The sequence below is a fragment of the Dasypus novemcinctus genome, chromosome 1 (genome assembly GCF_030445035.2).
Source record: "Dasypus novemcinctus isolate mDasNov1 chromosome 1, mDasNov1.1.hap2, whole genome shotgun sequence".
Lineage (NCBI taxonomy): Eukaryota > Metazoa > Chordata > Mammalia > Cingulata > Dasypodidae > Dasypus > Dasypus novemcinctus.
The window spans coordinates 152,482,144-152,503,832 of record NC_080673.1 but is presented as its reverse complement, the minus strand read 5'-3'; the positions used below and the strand labels follow the sequence as shown (position 1 = coordinate 152,503,832).

The window sequence follows — 21,689 nt, the reverse complement described above, 5'->3', positions numbered from 1 at the left end:
TCTAAATAATTTTCTCAGAATTGAAGAAAAATCCAGTATTTTATGTGAAAAATAATGACTGATATCTGTGCCAACTATTTCACAGAAAGAGAGCCCTTGAGGAAATATTATGTATCAACAATTATTTTGTTCTTTATTGAAAGGATAAGTGAATGAATGGCTTTCTGGAGACTTAGATTTTTTTTTTAACCTTTAAATTTTTATTCAGAAGAATATTAACTAAAGAGTTTACCTGACTACCAAATGATGACCTCCTTTGTGCCATCTTTTCATGAGCCGGTAAGTGCTGTCTGGGAGGAGTGCTAGTATCTGTTGGAATCTTTGTTGGTGTTGCTGAGGTTAGTCAACAAAAACAGAACAGCATTAGTTCTTTATACAATTTTCAAAGATTAATTTAAAAATGCATTTCAGTATAAGAATTCCCGAAACAGCAGCTATGTACAACAGGGGAAACACAGAGAATGAGAGGTAATGAATTTTCTTCTTTGTCTATTATTTATTATGATGATGATGAAAATAATGAAAATGCCTAATGACTGAAGTGATGAATGCACAACTATGTGATTTTACCAAATACCACTGATTGTACACTTTGGATGAAATGTATGCTTTATTAATATGTATCAATAAAATCGGTTAAAAAATGCAGTTCAGTGAATGAAAATCATTTTTGAGTTATTTTTCTACTCATTTCATGAAAGCCACTATAGTAAGAAGATTCATTTTAATTATTTCTATCCTTTCTAAGAACAAAGAAAATATCTGAAATAGGAAAACTTTAAATATAAAAATGATTGCTAATTTTTTTTGAATGAATTAAAAAATTTTTTATTGTGGTAAATATTATATAGCAAAATCTATCATTTTAACCACTATCTACTAACCCTGAGAGAAAAATCTGTTATCTGAAAATCTAGAAATCTCTCTTGTAGAAATGCTTTCAGTCATGGAAGGGATTAGTTAACATATAGTTACTGATGGAGGACTGGTATGTGGACATTGCTTTGCAATTTCCTATCCTCACCTCTGCCCTGGAATTGATTACTAATTTAATGACAGCAGTCAAAGTTTTCATAAAGGCAAAACACTAAAAATCTTTCAAAAACCAAACTGGCTTAAGAACACACTCACGGGTTCGACCAGTGGAAAAAAGGAATAAATAGTTTGCTTTCTTTTTAAGAGATGATTAAAAAGAAATTAAGTAGCAAGATCAGGTGAATTCAGTGATTGAGTACTGCTTCACATATATGAGGTCCCAGGCTCAATCGCTGGTACCTCCTAAAAAAAAATTTAGTACCAGTATTACTACCTATTTTAAAGGTTACATGATAAACTTCTTTGCTAAATATGAACAATGTGTCTCCTATTTATGTGAAGGGTTAATATAGTTCAGAAACACAAACACGTATTTTAAAGAAGCATTTGATGAAAAACGCTATACCAGTTTCAAACAATTTAGAAGCACCCTCTTAAAAGAAGTCTGCTATCAAGTTCAGTTACTCACAGGAAGGGTCTGAGACTGCTGTGTGAGATGATTTTCTTGAACTCCGGGAGGAAGCAGAAGGGGTTGGGCTGTGATCAAACCTTTCCAGTGCTTCCTTGAGACTGACTGTGTTTATACGATTATCAGACCCAGAATCTTGGCTCTAAGGAGGCAGAGCAGAAGCAATGTTTTTTTGTGGTTCAGTTCAGAGATCACAAATTAGCAATACTACTTGCTAAAGAGAAATCAATGGTTACACCTAACAAGCCAGGTAACATTTTATAGCCAGAAAGTTTTGGCTTCTTTCTCTATTTGAAGAAACAACAGAAGATGACACTTTTCATTTTTCCACAAGGTATTGTAGGCATCTTTGGAACTTCAGCACCAAACTGAACACAATCTTCCTCTTCACTTCAACCCTGACCTTTCTCCATAATTTCAACATCCATAGGGATGGCTTATCCAAAAGCCTATAGTGGCTTCTTAGCTTTCTTCAAATTCATCTCTTCCACCCTACTTCAGTCACTCCAGCTCTTTACCTTGTCATCATCAGACACAGTAGCACCTCTAGAAGTACAAATTAAAATCCACCTCAAACCATTTTCTCCAATCCTAATGCCATTTGCTCAAGGGTCCTCTGACAAACAATACCACCATCCTAAAATAATCACCAACCTAAAATGAACACACTAGGCTGCAACACTGTTTAGTTTATCTGGTAGGCCCAGTTTCCCAATTCCCCAATTATTCCATGCCTTTTCTGCTGTTTCCAAACCTGTTTCCCTCTCTCAGTTGATATCTTTACCCTATACTTAGAGATGAGAACAGTTATCTTGCCACCACCAAATACAGAACCATACCTGTTAATACAGTATACTAATATACCCATCTTCTCTAAATCATTATTATAATGGATGGAAGTGTCCCATGAAAGGACTCCTTATGTGGCAGTGAACAAGAAATAAATAATGTTCCTGCTTACATAAAGGGAAGTTTACATAAAAGGAAGAACAATATATGAACATATGTATTTACATATAAGTGAATACTATGACTTCAAAATTACCTGTGCTATGGAAAAAAAGAAAAGGTGATGTGACCTGAATGCCTCACCTCCTGCACTCTAAGGACTATCCAGTGCTTCTATTTTGTCTCTATCTCCTACTCCTTCCCAGCTCCTGAAAACCTTCCACCTGCCTTCAGTTCACAATCAGCAACCTCATCTTTATTACGAATTCCATGTCTCTGAGTTACGATATCGAAGGCTACCACTTTCCTTGGACATCTCTGAAGCAATGTCTGTTTCCTCTCACAATCCTTAGACCACTGCCTTGGAGGTAGGATAGAAATCCTCCTACTGCTGTTTCCAGACCATTTTCCTGCCTACTTTCCCTCCTTCCCTAGAAGTCAAAGCTTTGAATCTGACATCATCACACTATATTACTCTCTCTCACTGCTGTAGTCATTTGCTAACCCTGTGGTCACTTCCCACTAAGGGCCTGGACTAAAATGTTAGCACCTGGCTCAGCAATACCCTCCAAGTTTATCAACGTCCACATATCCAAAACCATGGCCTCTTCTCTACCTTCATGTCCTCTCCTCCAAAGACCTTGACTTTCATCTGTCCTCAGCCACTCATTCTTAGTTACACCTTAAACCCTGTCATTACTAGTAAGAACAAAACTTCAATAATTTCAACTTCAAACATCTCACTCGTTCCACCACTTCCTCTATTTCCTACTAATTCCCTTTAATAGGCCAACTCAAATAATCCTTTGGCTCAAATGGAACCTATAATACACTGATTCTACCCCATGTTCACAAATGCTCCCTTGCTTTATATCCTGCCTCCCCCTCTTTACTCAACTTAAATTCACAATTCACTATTATAACGACTCCCTTGCAAATATCTTCAACTCCCTTGCTCCTGTTTCCCTTCACTATACTTCCTTGGCAAAATTCCAATGTTGCTTAAACCCAACTTTTTATCTATTTGATGCCTGCTCCTTCACTGCTGAACATGGCTGAAGAAACACGACATGGTGACTGTAAAGGGACAGATAGTTAATATTTTACGTTTTGCAGACCATACATCCTCTGTCACAACTCTTCACATCTGCTGTTAACAGTGCAAAAGCAGCCATGGAGAATGTATAAATAAGTGTGGCTGTGTTCCAATAAAACATTATGGACAGGGAAGTGGATGTGGCTCAAACAGTTGGGCATTTGCTTACCACATGGGAGGTCCCGGGTTCAGTTCCCAGTGCCTCCTAAAGAAGATGAGCAAGATAGTGAGCTGATGTAAAGTGATGGTGCAGTGAGCTGACTCAACAAGATGGCGCAAGAAGGAGACACAATGAGGAAACACAATGAGACACACAACAAGCAGGGAACACATGAGGCTTAAGAGATTGGGCACCTCCCTCCCACATGGGAGGTTGCAGGTTTAGTTCCCAGTGCCTCCTAAAAAGATGAGCAGACACCGAGAACACACAATGAACAGACCCAGAGAGCAGAGAGCAAGCAAAAACAACAAGGGGGGGAGGGGAATAAATAATTAAAAAAAAAATCTTGAAAAAAAAAGAACAGTCTTCTTCTTTTGATTCCTCCCCGCCCCACCATTTAAAAATATAAAAAACATCTGCAGCTTGCAGGTATCAAAAACCAGGCAAAGGGCTGGATCTGGCCTGCAAGCCATAGTGGGCTGACCCCTGCTATAGAGGAATAATCTATCTGCATCCTAGCTCAGCCCATCATTTCACTTATCTAGATCCCATCATCTCTCACCTACCCAAGACCATTACTCTAGCATTTCTAACCTCTGTCTCTCCCTTATATTAGTTTTTCTCTCTTCTATCAGGCCATTCTTACCAGTATGTAATCATGCTATTATTTTTCTCATCTTAAAAAAATAAAGAGAAAAAGCCTCTTTTAAACCTACTTCCCCTCCCTATGACTGCCCCATTTCTCTCCATTTTGGATCAAAACCCTCTTTCTACTCACTGTTTCTAATTCCACTTCTCCCAGAAAATGTTCTATTACATCCACTCTAATCATCCATACTCCACCAATGAAAACATGTTAAACTCAATGCTCAATTCTCGTTCCTCATCTATCCAATCTACTCAACTCAGCTGCATATGACAAAGCTTATCATTCACTCTTCAAAGAGACACTTTCTTTTCTTGGCTTCTAGGACAATGTAGTTTCCTGGTTCCTTGGTCTCCCTTTTATGACTAGTTCTTCCTCTCTCCTTTACCTCTTAATTTTGGAGTGCCCCAGGACTTAGTCCTTGGTCATTTTCTTTTCTGTATCTATGCCATTCCCTTGGTGATCCCAAATAGAGTCATAACTTTAAAATGACTTTAAAACCATCTACACATTGAAGTTTCTTAAAAATATATCTCAGCTAGACCTCTTCCCTGAACTCCAGGATGATCACAGTGATGGTAGTAAATATGGAGAGAAGGGAGACATAGCTGGAGTATATTTTGGAAAGAGGGCTAAGTGGCTTTACTAGGATTGGATACCGGCATGAGGAAAAAAGAAACAAGGACGAACAATCCTTACATTATGCTTCAGTTTCCAGAACGATCTCCATCTCAAGGAACCCTAGGCTTTAATCCCTATCCTCAGGGAATAATTTATTTCACAAAAACAGACTGTTTACTCTTCCTCTAAGCATCCAAATCCTGTTTGGAAAAATTCTTTCACATGGGATCCAAGAGAGCAGAAAATCTGCCTGGACTATTCACTTCTATATTCTCAGGATCCACGCTTTGCCTGGCACAAAGAAGATGCTTAATAAGGTTTGTTGAGTAGCAACTGAATGATGTCCCCCATATTATGCCTTGGCATGATGCCCATTTAACTAAATTTTTATATAGATTCTTGGGTCATTTTATTCCATTGATTTTCTGAAAATACGACTTGTGTAGGCACCTTCTGACATGGCTTACAATGATACCCACCTCCTAGTATTCATGTCCTTGTATAATCCCTCTCCTTGACTGTAGGCTGGATTTAGTGATTTGTTTCTCACTAATAGAATAGGCAAAAAGGATGGGATATCACTTTTGTGATTAGGTTACAAAAGACTGTGACTTCCATCCTGCTGGTATCTGATAGAGAAGGCCACCTGGCAAGGAACTAAGGGTGGCCTTTGGCCATCAGCCAACAAGGAACCAAGGTCCTCAGTCCAATTGCCCAAAGGCAACTAAATTTTGCCAACAACTAAAGAGGGAACTCAGAAACAAATTCTGCCTCAGTTGAACCTTGAGATGACTATGGCCCCAGTCAACACCTTGATTGTAGCCTTGTCAGAGATCCTGAAGCAGAGGACTCAACTAAACCATGTCTGGATTCCTGACCCAAAGAAATGGTGAGGTATGTATGTCTTTTGTTGTACATTACTAATGTTTGGAGTAATCTGTTGCATAGCAATTGATAACTAATACACTATACTTGATAAACAAAAAAGAGAAACCAGAGTTCAAATCCTGCCTATAACTTCCCAGCCACATGTCTTCAGGAGATTTTTTTTTTTTTACCACTTGACATCTTAGCTTCAATATTTTAAAAATAGGGCTATTACCTACTAGATAAAAAAGACATTTTGAAATTCATACAAGGAACTTAGTATAGCACAGGGTAGGCAATTACTAAATGGTAATTTTAATCTGAGATCAGATATGTCTCTCACCCAATTATCACTGAATTGCAGGTTCCTCAAATCCTTTTTAGAAGATAACATTTAAAAAAATTAAAGTAAAAATAAATAGTAAAGTATAATCATATCCCTATCACAAGTGAGGAAATGAAATATTTGAAAAGACAAATAATTTTCTATAAAACCAAGTCTCCTTTTACTGGGAAGAAATCAAATGATTTTTAAAAAACTGTAAGAAACATACTTTATCAGCAGCTGTCTCAGGAAGAGACTCTTCAATGCCAAGTTCTCGTCGTCTTTCAGCTCTAACTTCTGCATAACTACAAAATTGAAAATATCAAATTTTAGTGTTAGGCATGCATTTAGTATACAAGCACACAGTATCAATGATTCAGTGTTTACATGTCTCACTTGTTCATCACTAAAATTTTCTATATGCTATTCAAATCTAAAACATTTCTCTAGTGTACTGTGTTAATTCAAGATGCATTTTTCTAGTTATCTCAAATCTGTATATACTACTGCAAATGATCTGTAACTACATAGCACTTAAGAGGAAATAAAGGAAGAGTAAGCTTATTTTTATTCTTGTTTTCCTTTTCTTAAATTTTATTTTTCTTGTTTTCCTTTAATGATGATTGAAATTGGTACATGACACATTTTTGCTCTAAACCAGAAAACTTAGGTCAAGAATGATTTATTCTATAAAAACCTAGTATTATATTTTATATAATCCCTTTAAATAAATTTAACAACATATAGAAAGGCTGGATACAAAAGGGGGGGGGAGGGAATCACTTGGTAGTTCATTAACAAGTTATGCACAAATATTACATTGCCAAAGGATGTTAATATCATTTAGAAATTCTCTAAAAGGATTATTACCTTACTACAGTGTGTGTACAAACAATAAACTCTGGCCTTGAATTCCACTGATGATAAGTGATATAATAATGAGTTTGAAGCCAAATCCACTGTTGCCCTTTGGTCAGGAACCTATAATAACATGATTTGCCTTTTCCGTACTGCATTACTAAAAAGAAAAGAGAAAAATATTTTTCTTTGACACATACTGTTATTAAGAATCTGTGTCTAACAGATTCTGTTATTTACCATTTACATTTAAAGCTATATATACAATTTTTTTTTGACATTTCAAAAAATATTTATCAATTATAAGAACATGCTACTCTGAAAGATAGCTTAAGGTCCCAAAGTAATTAATAGATACTCCAAAGAGCCCAACTTAAAATCAGTCATTGCTATATATAAGCAGAGCAAGGCTCTGCTAAACTTAAATACTTTCACACATGATAAACTTCCAAATACTTAAGCATACAGTATTCATACTGCTGAATTCCTCCTGCCAGGTATACTGAGGCTAACAGCAATAAGTAATCACACTGGAGTTTTTTTCCCCCACAGATATACTGGCAGGATATGACATCTTTGAGACATTTAATTCTAAACCTTAACTAACCTATATCAGAATAATTTAATTGTTTGAAGCAATTGTTGGTACATTATCCCCTAACAATGCTATGTAGATGATAAATTCTGAAGCCTTTCAGCAGATATTAAGCAAAAAGTGGGTTCTGTGGTTAAATTAATTGAAAAACACTATGTTAAATAGTTTCCTTAGTCTTCTCAAAACTGTTAAGTACGCTAAAAATAAAACAAAATAAAACCCTGAGTATGCTAATAGATGGCAAGATTCTCCAAAAGAGAAGTATTCCCATAGTTTATGGATCATAAAATCCTTTCATAATGGACTGATATTCAGTGGAACATACCTAAGAAAATGCTGGTTAGGAATCTGCCTCTTCTTTTAATGAGGAAATTAAGGTTATCATCACTTGTCCAAAATTACCCAGCTGATTAGTAGAAATGTCAGATGTTTTCACCATACTGTGGTGCCTAGTGCCCATGACACTTAAGAGTTAATAATGTTCTCTTTGTGCTGAAATAACTTTGCTCTGAAAATTTTCCATATCCTATGCTATTATATAACATATTTCATTTTCATAGAAAGACTTATCAGACCAGCATAAGAAATCATAAAAGTATCTTAAGTACCTAATAAAGCTTTACAGGACACCTAAGAGGGTAAGATTTTGAGGGGAGGGTAAGAGAAGCAAATAAAACCTATCACTAAAACCAACATCTGAAACAAAGAGTGAATAGCATTGTGGTAAACAAGAGGACACAGATGCCTATCCTGTCTCTGCCACCAACAAGCTATGATGTGTGGGTAAATTACATAGCCTTGTTGTGCCTCCATTCACTCATGGAGATAACAATGGTAACTTACCTGCTAGAACTATAGTAACGAATAATAGAAATAATATAAATAAAGTGCTTACGTCAGTACCTGGCACAGTGAAATGATAATGCCTCAACTGCTAGTAAGAACAACAATGACAGGTAAAATTAACTGAACACTTACTATGAGCTTTCTAAAATAGATTCTCTAAATGCATACCGAACTCCTGGGTATAGTATGAATGTCTGGAGATCAAAATTTCTGAAATGGTATTCTAATAGTTTGGTATACTATTACAATATTCAAAGTAATCTAATATTTTTTTACTACAAATAGTTTCATACACGTCAGAACAAGATTAAATGTCATATTATAAAACTGAATTTACCATTACAGAATGAAATAAGTAAAACAAGTTTATGATTCCAATTGAATTATATAAAGTAAAATCTTCCAGTATATTTCAAAAACATAAAAATGGTTATAAATCTGTATTCTCTCATGTTTTATTAACAGGACAAGATATTCTGCTTAATGACTTAAAAAGTTATCATCAGAAATATTAAAATCTACTTACAGTGCTCATGACATTTTGCCAAATTTTCTAGGTCATCCACATGATAGTAATCATAGCCTGATGTTCCCAGAACTTCAAATGGCAAATATCCTATTATGGGTGGTGCCCTAAATTACATAAATAAATGTTATCTTTTCCCATAATAAGAAACATTCCGACTAGAAATTAAGTTGTTTTTTAAAAAAATTTTGGTCTTTATATTTTGAAAAATGGATAATGGATTTGAAAGTCTTGATTAGAAAATACGTTTGTCCTTAAAGTCTACTAATTTCAAGAGTTATAATAAGACTATTACCCTCTTATGGAATTTAAAAATGGAGTTACCTGTGATCTAGAAATAGAAACTTCCATTCTAAACTATGTCTAGATGTAAATTCTTCATTAGGTTCTTCAACAGTGCACATTTCCTACAAATAAATTAATAATTAAAATTTAGAAATATTTTCCTGTGTCCTTAGAAGAATCTTAATTATTGTTACACATAAAAGGCATTATCAGATAACTTTTCTCTGAACAAATTTTTAACATGTTTCATTTTCTATTACTAAAGGATGTGGCAATAAATACCTATTACATGTAGGCTTTTGGCGGAGTCATATTCCTGAAGTATCTTCATTCATTTATATGTCTATAATCCTGATTCTGGATTCAGACCTCTCTCCTGAATCACAATTCCATATAATTGAGTCGACACTTCTACTAGGATGTCCTGTGCAATTTAAACTCATTATTTAAATGAACTAACTGCCTTACACCCAATACCCAGTTAAACAATTTTCCATCTCATTTAATAGAAAGACTATACCTGTCTAAAGGCAGAAGTGTAGAAAGCCAATAGTCACAACACACTCTTCTGCTCTCACCCTTTCACCATCAAACTGGCCATGACTAAGTCTTTTCAAGTTTCCATCTAAGTATGTAAAAAGTATATTCCATCCATCCATCTTCCCTATATTAGAGTCTAGAATCTTGCCATCATTGACTTGTATTTATTGCTATAACCTTTCCCCAAATGATCTCTGTTCTTTAAATCATCTTCTATACTGGGGTCACAGTTATACTAGAATATGGTCACATAACATCCCTGCTTAAAAACCTCCAATGGTTTTATCCCATTAGGATTAAGGTTAAACTCTTGAGCATAAAGAAACAAATTTCTGCCTTCTTTTTCTTTTTTTTTAGGCAGTATCAGAGATTGAACCCAGGACCTTGTAGAGGAGAAGCACGCACTTAACCACTGAGCTACATCTGCTCCCCAATGAAAGCTGGTTTATTTTCATTTGTTTTGGGGTTTTTTTTTGGTGGTACCAGGTATCGAACCTGGGAGCTCATACATGGGAAGCAGGTGCTCAATCACTTGAGCTATATTTGCTCTCCTTCTGCCTACTTTTTAAACATCGTCTCCCACTATCCCCAACCCTCAACACACACGCTCTAGATTCTAGTCATACTAAACAATGTGTTCCAATCTGCTTCTGTATCTTTGAATGACCTTCGTGTGGCACAGTGTAATTGTTAAGAGCTTGGGCTTTGAGTCCGAGAGAACTACAATCAAGTTCCAGGCTCTATGGCTTACTCGCTGAAATTTTTTGGTCAAGTAATTAACTTCCCTAAGCCTCTGTTTCCTTACATATAAAAATGAGGAACATATAAGCATCTATCTCATAGGGCTCTTTTGAGAATTAGGTGAGACAATGAATATAAATTATATAGCAGAAAGTAAGCATCAATAAATGTTAGCCATTGCTATTATTTCCTAATGTCAAAACAAACAGAACAAGACTGGTTTAAGATTTCCTAAGTGTTAATTCAGTACTCTGTCCTACACAATGCTATCTCCCTAAATTTTAAATCTTAGGAAGCTGGCTTCCCCTTTCCAGTCACCTTCTGGTAGTCAAAATATTTCACTTTTCCACTTTCCTATTATTCATCTACTAGTTGGGCCCAGGAAAAGAAGATAAATTATTTAATTAAATTTTAAAATTGAAAAGGTAAATTATATGCAGGAAAAAAGTCACTTATACTAAAGAAAATTCCACAAACAATCCTTCAAAAATTACCTAGATTTTGGCTTTTCTGTTTTAGTGCTGATTACGACTATACAAAAAATTCCTAAAATTTTGCACAAAATTAGTACAAAAAATATATAAACACTGGCTAAGTGCAAAGGATATATATTTAAAATTTAGTTATGCAATCTGATGAATGCTTTGGTAACTTTCATTATTTGCTTCAAAAATACCATGACTGTGTATATTTAATAATTCATAACCATTACTACTTGAATGTTTGCAAGAAGTTTCAGTTATTCTGGAAACAATTAAAAAAAAACCAAAAAACATAAAGATAGTCCTCCTGATACAAACTGAAATCCCTGAACTGAAATAAAATTAGAAATATACCTTGATGAACTGAGGTGTAGCTAACCGGACAGTAGCTACAAAACAAATTCTATCCTCAAAGGAAGTCCTGTGTGTACGTTGTATAGTTCCTTCAAAACCATTGTGTGCTGAAGCGGATACTAAAACAACAAGGAAATATCTATCATTAGTTAATTCACCCAGTTTTTACTGATATCCAAACATCTTCGTCTAAGAGTATAAAAAAATACCAAGTTAAAATGCATTATGAGAAGCATTTTTAACTCACCATTGTTTAAAGATTTGAAATTTCCTATAAATTTCACATATTCGTAGGTAGATGGTTCCTTTGGGTCTATTGTCCCTCGAAGCATATGACAACAGAATTCTAACTGATTTTTTGCTGAAATAACAGGAAAAATATGGTATGTTTTGATATAATGCAATGAATATTTCATGAAATAAGATTACATACAAATTGTAAGTTTATAACCATTATTTTTCTCCAACAGAAGTATTCAATGACATTTCATTTTGTTCATAAATAGGGTATTTTCAGGAGATGACCCCACCTTGTGCTTAACAGAAAACAACTTCACATTTCCCCATTTTTTTTCTATTCTTCCTTCCTAAACTCCGCTTTAATTTCAGAGAGGTTTTGCTTCCCACTCTAAAGCTAATGCTTCCATTTTTTTACCTAGAACATCTTTCACTGCTTCTCTAAGACAAGGGTCACACCACAGTTACTACACTTTCTCTTCCTTTGATTCCTCACTTTCCACTTTTAAATTTGATCAAGTCTTCCTATCTCAAACAAAGAATACTTCATGCTACCATTTTTAGTGTCACAGATCTTCTTCCTTTTCATTGTGCTCCAGGTTCCATACATTAATTTACCTTGCTTCATGTCCTGTGGCTTTGTCCTCACCAATTAACAGAAATTGCTCTTCTCAGGATTACTAACATTTGTATTGTCAACTTCAGTGGTCTTTCCTCATTGCTTCTACCTCTTTTTAAACCCCCCACTTCATTTCCCTAGTATGACACCTCCTACCCTACTGATTATTCCTATTTCTTCTGCTAATATCTGTCTTTAAACTGTGGGCCTTCACAAAGGTTCTTTTGGTCTTGATCTTTTGCTATTTATAAACTTACTGGCCTTAGTAAGCTTTTTTACGCCTAAATCTCTCTCCTGGACTTTAACATTTCATGTAAGACAAAGTCTCAGATTGCTACTGCTTTCAGGACATTTCCATTTGATTGTCCAACCATGTAACTCAAAATATCTGAAAGTGAATTTATCTTCTTTCTTCCTAAACCAGTTGTTGTTCCTCTTTATCCTATTTGTGCCTATTTCCCAGGTTAGATTTCCTATCAATTTTTTCTCTTCATTTCTCATTACAAGTCTTTATCACTAGGACCTGCTATTTATTTCACCAAAGAAACTCTCAAAAGTCATTTTTTTTCTTAACTGAATACTGACTACCAATTTAGTACATGCCCAAATTATCTCAGCTCTATTCATTTATTATGTCTTCACACTCTCAACACTGATTCATCCTTGCTTACTACTCATAGACTAATAGCACTTTCATCATGTCATTTCAGCATTCAAAGACTATTAACACGTTTTCTCATTGCATCAAGTCCATACTCTTTTGTCATTAACATGATAGATGTTTTTATCATCTAATTCAAGAGGTTCAAAATCTAACTATTCTCCCTTCTAAAATCTTTTCCATTGATGATCCCTATCCACTTAGTCACCGGTACCTGCTATCAAGTCCTATTTGAGTTCATCTATTTAACATTCAGATAGCCTCTTTCTACTCCATCCATCCTTCTATTCTAGGATTATTTCGTTTTACTTTTTTTGTCTTCAGTCTCATCCTCTTGATAATTTTCCACCTGAGTCTTCTTTTTCTTCACACCACAAAACCACCTTGATCTCCTTCATTGGTTCCCCATTGCATAAAAAAAAGTAAAACTCCATATGATGAAATGTTAGGCCCTTTATAATTCTGATACTATTTCTTCTCTGGACACAAATCACCCTACCTTCATTATGGCTAAACAACTGTAGCAGTTTGATATAATTGATGAATTCCAAAAATAGATATTGAATTGTGTTTGTAATCTGGATTATTACTGGGCATGACTGAGTATGACCAGGGTTTTGATCGGGCCACGTCATTAGCGTGTTAAGTCCCCACTCCTTGGTGGGTGGGGACACACAAATAAAAGGCATGGCAAAGGACAGAGTTTGAGCTTTTGATGCGAGGGTTTCTGATGTTGGAGTTTTGGTTTTGGAATTTGAAGCTGAGGACTTAAACTGGCGCTCTGGGAAGTCAGCATGCAGCGGAAAGAGGAACCAGCCCCAGGAAGGAAGGAACCTTGAACCCAGAGAAAAACAGGTCCCAGGAATGTAGGAATCCAGAAAGCCTGAATCCTCACAGACGTTGGCAGCCACCTTGCTCCAAATAAGTCTTTGGTGAGGGAAGTAACTTAGGCTTTATGGCCTGGTGTCTGTAGGTTCCTACCCCAAATAAATACCCTTCATAAAAATCAACCAATTTCTGGTATTTTGCATCAGCACCCCTTTGGCTGACTAATACAATGACCTAAATGATTGAGTAAAATGTTAAAAAAATTTTTTTTGATTACTTTTTTCTTGAAATTACTTGCAGAATCCTGAATTTTCTAAGAAATTTCCCTGTATTTTTACTGATGTTTACTCCTTTGGGATAAAATACATTTTTCTGGGAGAACTTTTTTGTATATCAGTTAACTAGGGAGTTAGTTATTTAATTAAGGCTTTTCTCTACCAAAAAGTATTGTTGCCATTCTTATCTCTGATTTTGGAAGCTGTAGCCAAAGGTCTTTCTGCCTGAGGTTTTCATTCAGCCACTTCTGCTGTTATAAAGGTCTCTCCTTTTTTTTAAATAAAACTTTACTGAAGTATCCCATTCATACACAGGCACACATAAACAGTAGTAGTTTATATTTATTAGCATTCATGAGAAAACATTCTCATATTTCTCCTGTTAACCACAGTCCATCAATCTACCACTGGATTACCTGTGTTATAAAGCCTCATGCTTTGTATAATCCATTCAAAGTATACACTTAGTGGTTCTCATTTTCAACACAGAGTTGTGCTGTCATCACTTCAATTTTAGAATGTTTTCATTACTCCAAAAGGAAAAATCCCATACCCCCATACACTCCCTTATTGTTCTTCCTTAGTAGTGAAATAACATCTTCTTGCCATTGCTGTAAAATGTTACTGTAAACTATCATCAATAAGTTACATTAGTTGTAATTTTCCATGTATCACCATATTCTTAGTACGCTGTAAAAGACCACTGTTATATTTACACTTAAACAACAATCTTCATCTACCACCAAAATTACTATGTTATACATTCCCTAGATTATTTTCTAGTTTCCTTTCAATTGGCATTTATGTCCATAGATACCCTTTCAGCCATAATCACATTAATAAATCAGCAGTGTTAGTTATACTCACTATAATGTGTTACTATCAACTCTATTCATTTCCACCCTTTTAAAATTAACTTTATAAATAAATAAGTGGACTTCTTTTCTACCTATTGTTATCTCCCAAGTTTCCTCCCTTCTTATTCTTCTCTCTCTGCTCTGGTAGCAATGTCTTACAATTCTATGACTTCAACGGATATAACTGGCTTCTAACATCTATTTTATCCAGCTCAAATCTTTCTTCTAAGCACTAGACCAGAGTAGCTTACTGGTCAAGTTCCTAAGAACTTGATTTTAAAATAAATATAAATAGGCTTCAAATGGATTCTCCTGGTTTCTAATTCTTTTCAACTTCTTTTGACAGACTATCCCTGCCTATCAAAGATATGTATATATATAAGTGTGTGTGTGTGTGTGTATATATGCATTTGTGTGCACACCTTAATTCTTGGAAAGCCAGCATGCTATAGAATTTGAGGGTTCGCTAAAAAAAAAAAAAAAAGGAAAAAAAACCCCACACCTTTAAAATGATTAATGTCAGAATTACCAGATAAGTCTAAAAAAAATTAGGAAGAGTGATTAAAGATCTCGTACAGATCAGGGCCAAATTTAAAATTTACCAAACCACAGGGTGTGAACATATAGGGTAACATAATGTAGAAAATTAGGCATTCTGTTCAAATTAATTTTTCCAGTGAATCTAGTAGAAATGTCTGATTATACTCATAATATTCTAATGACACAGTCTATTTTTCATACTTCCTGGAATTTTTAAGATATAGAGTAAGTGGCCCATACATTAGATATATCTAAATAATGTTGTTTAATTACCTTTATTTAATAATTTTACAAGAAACACAGAAATTAGATTTTTCCTGTAGCTTGAGTGTCCAGCTTATTAATGAAGGGGAAAGGGAGAACGTTTAATTTTCTCTCATTAAATAACAAAATATTTTATTTAAAAATTAGTAAGAATTACATAACCAGGTACCTTTTTTTGTGTAAAATGCAGTTTTAGGAAATAACCATGGTCCATACTTTTTATAACAAACAAGATAGGATTTCAATATACTCTATTAAAATAGAGTTGAGACTTTTAATATGGTCACAGTTCCAGTTCATACTCTCTTTTAATATTTAAAAAGGACCAAAAAAGTTATATGGAATGATGTTGTATGTTAATTTAGTTGGACAGGTATGTACTTGTCATAAAGTTGCAAAAGTAAAGGATAAATTCTGTCTATAAAACACAAAATTTAACATTTTCTCAACAGTTATTAATTAGTTATTACTTACATTTTAAATATTCAGGAGTTAATGAATCACTTTCCAGCAGATGAGTAGACAGTATTTTATAAACCTCTGAATGTTCCCCTTCTGGGATAAAATTAAATATACTTTGATCCACAAGATCAGACTGAAAATGAAATTTAAAAAGACTAATTTTAACAACTTAAAATGTTTTTAAAGCATAAAATCACTATTAAAACATCAGAAGTTCATTGGTTAATTTCCAATTATCTGTGAAAACCAACAAATGTCAATCTCATGACCACATCTCAAAAAACAAGATGGAAGAGTTAAAGGGTTAACATCACCTTAATGCCTCTGATACTAGTGCCATCAGATTTCTGATCAATATGACCTGAAAGCCTGATAAATTATTTGCAAAGCTAAGTTTCATTAAATTTGAACATTTAAAAATATAACAGAGTATGGAAATTAATGAGAAAAATCTTTGTCTATCTTTATCATTTATTCAAAACTCTGATAAACTATGGTGATGTGCAGTACTATAAAGGAAAAACTAATAGCTAAATAAAGAGGAAATCTGCCTTTTGTGTCTTTTTAATTTTCCAATGTATCTTTTTTTTATTTCATCTTTTTAGGCATTTATACTGTATCCTGTTGTCAAAAAACCTTGCTTTTAGCTAACAACAAAAGAAAGCTAGAAATATGTTAAGCATTGTAACCCTTATTAAAATATGGCTTTAATCATGATTCATTAACAGTAATTTAACCAACATCAGGTTGCTCACAATGTGCAGGAACTGTGGAATCAAAGATAAATAAGATAGTTCCTATTTTTAATTATGACAGATAACAAAACTTCAGTGACTTCCCATTTCCTACAAAATTCAGTCCATTCTACTTGGTGACTACATTTTGAGATTACTCTGAAATCCTGGGAATTCCGAAGATTTCTCATGGACTGTGGAGGAAGGTATAGCAGGGAAGGGAAACATAAAGGATCTGCAGAGGTAAGGTCTTTCACCCTGCATTCAACCAAAGCAGTTCCACTTTTATTTGTATTTTAAATACTTCTAAATATTTTGTTTGAAGACTTCTACTGCAAAAACAAAAAATAACAAGAGACCTGCTACTGAGCTACTGCGGATGGTTGAAGGTAGGAAAGGGATATTTTATGACTCTCCATATAAACCATTCATTCATATTCTTTGTTCTGTTTTCTGTAGTTCTCAAAATCTATCACATGAAGTGGAATTACCCTCTCTCCACATATCTGTATCTTTCATCGTTCAAGAACGAGTTCAAATTATTTCCTTCAAAATATAATTTCGTTAATACTATAATCCACAGTACAAAAAAATTCCTTTAGTACTTATTACTCATATCATTCATTTCCCATTTCTCATAAAAAGTATTTGTTAGTCATATTTTAATGTCTATGCCCTATTGCCTGTAAATGAATAATACCAGTCACACCTTTTTCTCCCTTCCAATTAAGGAGCATAATACTATGCCTTGCATAAAACAATTACTAGTATGGTAAATTATTTTGGACTAAGGAGTTATCTGATAATGGCTTAAATATATTATTTGTTTTGTATTATTAAAATACAGAAATAAACCTGTAATCCTGTATGGTATGCATGATTGTTTTCTTAACTCACAACTTCTCAAATAAAAAATAAAATGGGGAAAAAAACACACAAAAACTTGTATTTTAATAAGGATTCTTCTGAAAGTCTGGAAATCCTCCAGAAGTGAAGGAATGAATGAGGACAACAGAAATGCTAGAAAATTGCCTTTTGTTGACAAAGTATTAAAATACTGGTATTAATGTTAAAAAAAATAGTATACAAAGAATAGAAAAATAAGACACCAATTTGAAGAACTAAAATTTTCATTTGGGAATTACAGTTTTTCTACTATTTGTTCTTACGATCAATTTCTATCACTACTATTTTAATAAATTATGATTTGGCCTATTTTACTCTTGCTTTTGCTTTGCTATAAATTCATAGGGTTTTTCATCTTTGTCTAGTATAAAGAGTAGCATGATCTATAATCACATGCACTGCTTTCCCATGACTCTGCTTCTCCTAGCACTTTCTCATCTGAAGTATCAGAGTTAGCGGGCAACTAGTTAAGTGTGAAGTTTTCCATTAACCACTACTTTCAATCTACTACATTATAAGGCTCATCTAAATAAGGCTCAACATACTTGATGTTACTGTGACATCCACTCAGTTCCCAAACACAATTCAAAGGGCAGAAAACAAAACAGCAGCTATTTAGCTCGTTCTATCTCCCTCATTTATTTTCAGTGATCATGTTCATACCAAAGGGAAACTGAAAAAGATGAACTGTACATCCTGCTGATTCAGTATATGACATAAATCAAATAGCCTTTTCTGTTTTGTATTTTTTTCTCGATTAGATCAATGTCATCATTAGGTGGAAGTTATTTACTATTACTAATTATCCTTCATCTCAGTTGTGACAGGTGAACAACTGACTACTGCAGACAGTAGCTGCTTAAAAGGGTCAGGCAGCTCCTTTGAAAATATGTCAATTTTAGATTAAACATGTTTGTAAGCAACTGTGTTCTTTATCTATAGGCATAGAGAACAAAAACTCTGGCCCTATCAAACCAAATTTTACCAATATTGTATAACTATTCAAAAAAATCCACAACTGTATTTTCTGCATACTAACACTTTATACTAGTCAAGGCTTAAACTGAGTGTCTCAAACATTCCTAACTACCATGTTAAGGAGAGTAGAACTGCAAAGGCTCCTACCTTAATAGTGGTATTACTAGTCTCGGACTCTGTGAGGTTGCAGAGTTGTTCATCATTTTCCCTATTATTACATGGCTACAATTTTTATATATTCTTCTCAGAACACATTTAAGAAAATGTGATGAACTCAATGTTAAGTAGTAAAATTTCACAAATTTTAAGTTCACAGTAGAGTTAGAGACCTGGCTTTTTGTCTTGGCACTTATACAAGATGTTGCACAATTAAGTTGTGCTTAATCTCTCTGTGCTTCATGTTTCTTGCTGGCCTAAGGATAAGTCAAATTCCTTTTGGCATGGAAGAATATGACCTTATAATTTTGTCACTGAAAGACAGAGCAGGATATAAAAATATAAACCTTCTCTCCAATCTCAAAATGAATTAAATAGTACTTATGCCTGCTTATTAGCCACAAATAGTTAAAAAAGAGCCCAAATGAATGTCACAACTATGAGGTGACAAAGTTAAATGTTTTTGCAAGGTTTGCAAACCAGTATTACAGTTATGTAAGATTTAAAATTTAAGTTTTTAACTCTGAAGCCATATTGACTGCTGATTAAGATAGCAAGTTTTAACTTTCAACTGAATCAAAGTTTAAAATCACTGAAACCCAATTTAGGGATCTGCTAATTTTTCTTCCCTTCTGGGCAATAGCGAAAAATCCACTTCTAAACAAAACAGGTAAGTATATTGAAACACAAGGAAAGGGACATTATTGTTAGAAACCTTTTATTTGGCACCTGTTACAGTTTAATTATTAATGACAACATTCCCTCAAAAAAAAAAACAAAAACCAGTTCTTCCTTACTGTATTTGATCCTAAATAAGGACTGTTTAATTTTCTCGAAATAAGCTTATGCTTATATTTTCAAGCCATCAAATAACATACAACTCAGAAATATCACTAATGTGAAGACAAGTATCCATGGTAACTGGAAAGCAGTAAAACAAACAAAAAACAAAAAACAAAAAACCCTGTCTCCTTTGGTTGAGGGAAACAATTTAAAAGACCTAGGAGGGGAATGTGGGGGAGAGAGTAAGATTGCAAGCTGATGCCTACATGGGTGAAGTCTATGGTAAGCTCTAGGGCATGTATGTTGGGTATTTTTATAGTAGTTACAGTTACAAACGTCAACTGAGGGAGTGCTGAGTTCCCACCCAGGGGAGTTCTGTCACTTTCCCCAATGGAACAATAATCCCCCAAGTGCAATGGCAAAGATCAACAAGGAAGAATGGTCCAACAATAAGCCTTTGATATTGATGACTATGCTTAGGAGTCTGTGTGCCTGAAATATGAACTAGGCCTAGAGCTGTAGGGTGCCTAAGAGTTACCAACTGAGAGCCTCCATGTTGCTCAAATGTGGCCACTCTCTAAGCCAAACTCAGTATGTAAATGCACTACCTTCCCCCTAACGTGGGACATGACTCCTGGGGATGAGCTTCCTTGGCACCAAGGGATTACTACCAATCACTACCTGGAGAAGCAACTAGAAAGAGACCTCGAATAAAAGGGTCAACTCAGACCAGCAGAATATCTCAGTCTTCATGATGGATCAAATGTTAAAAGCTGCTCTTTGACCTTGAATAAAAGGGGGAAATGGCAAAGTCAAATGAGTTGACATGACTAAGAGTCTTCCAAAAAGAGTCAGGAAGTCATCAGAGGGGCTGCACTTAAACACACCTCAGCAAGACCCTAGAAAAAGCCAAATTAGATACAACCCTAGGTACTGGTTCTCCTGAATGCTATGGAGATCCACAGATGGATTTGGAGCTCTGTGCCATGTCAGAGGGCTCTACTTTGGAATTTGTGCTCCTGAGTGTGATGGAGCTGGACTCAGATGTGACCTTTCTACACATGCCTCTTCTGTCACTTTTACTGAACCTGTGATTGGTGTTAGGGATGGTCCATACTCAGGAGACTTGAATATCTGGACTGCTCATGTGCCAGCTGGGCCCTGAGCCTCAGCAGAGTGGCAATTCCTACTCTCTGGTTCGTTGGTCTTACCCAGGTCAGCTAACAGGGAGGTGAAGTTGGTCAACCACCACACCAGGGAATCAAGAGTGCCTACAAATGTAAGCAGAGGAATTGCACGCATCATCCATGTGGAATAAGTCTCCTCTTGATCTAGAGGTGATGAGGACATCATCATCCCAGGGTCCACAGAATGGAGAAATAAAATATGAACCACAATGGACTTACCGATACTCTACTATAAGATTATTGTGATGAGTAATAGAAGAAATTTTAGCAATGAGGTGGAGAAAGTGGTCACAGTAGTTGCTGAGGGCAGGGAGCGGGTAGAAGAGATGTGATGTGGGAGTATTTTTGGGATTTTGAGTTGTCCTTAATGATACTGCAGGGTCAGATGCTGGACTTTATATATCCTGCCATAACCCACTGAATGTACTGGAGGAGAGTGGGAAGTACAGGGTAAACTATTATCTGTGTTGTGCAGCAGTGCCCCAAAATGTGTTCACCAAGTGCAATGAGTGTGCCGCAATGATGAGGGAGGTTATTGATGTGGGAGGAGTGGGATGGGGGGTGGGGAGTGGGTTATATGGGAACCTCTAATTTTTTTTGTTTTTTTATGTTTTTTAATGTAACATTCCTTGTGATCTATTAACTTTAATTAAAAAATAAATAAAAATAAAAAATAAAATTAAAGACCTAGGAGGGCAGTTAGAGGTGGCTCAAGTGATTGGGTGCCTCCTTCCAACATGGGAGTCAAGGGTTAGGTTCCCGGTGCCGCCTAAAAAAGATGATGAACAGAGAGTGAGCAAAAACAAAT

General features: G+C 35.0%; 1 protein-coding gene across 7 annotated transcripts in view; it reads right to left on the bottom strand.

Annotated features, from left to right (window-relative positions):
- Positions 1–21,689, bottom strand: part of CLOCK (clock circadian regulator) — a 134,711-nt gene that overhangs the window by 20,577 nt on the left and 92,445 nt on the right. For all 7 annotated transcript variants that reach the window (XM_004460594.5, XM_004460595.5, XM_058298419.2 and 4 more), the window contains 9 exons: positions 16,150–16,270; positions 11,642–11,755; positions 11,395–11,513; positions 9,317–9,399; positions 8,993–9,099; positions 7,038–7,185; positions 6,397–6,472; positions 1,505–1,646; positions 233–333 (listed from right to left, as the gene is read on the bottom strand). In XM_004460594.5, coding sequence (XP_004460651.1) covers positions 233–333; positions 1,505–1,646; positions 6,397–6,472; positions 7,038–7,185; positions 8,993–9,099; positions 9,317–9,399; positions 11,395–11,513; positions 11,642–11,755; positions 16,150–16,270 — 1,011 coding nt within the window. The remainder of the gene's footprint in view (positions 1–232; positions 334–1,504; positions 1,647–6,396; positions 6,473–7,037; positions 7,186–8,992; positions 9,100–9,316; positions 9,400–11,394; positions 11,514–11,641; positions 11,756–16,149; positions 16,271–21,689) is intronic.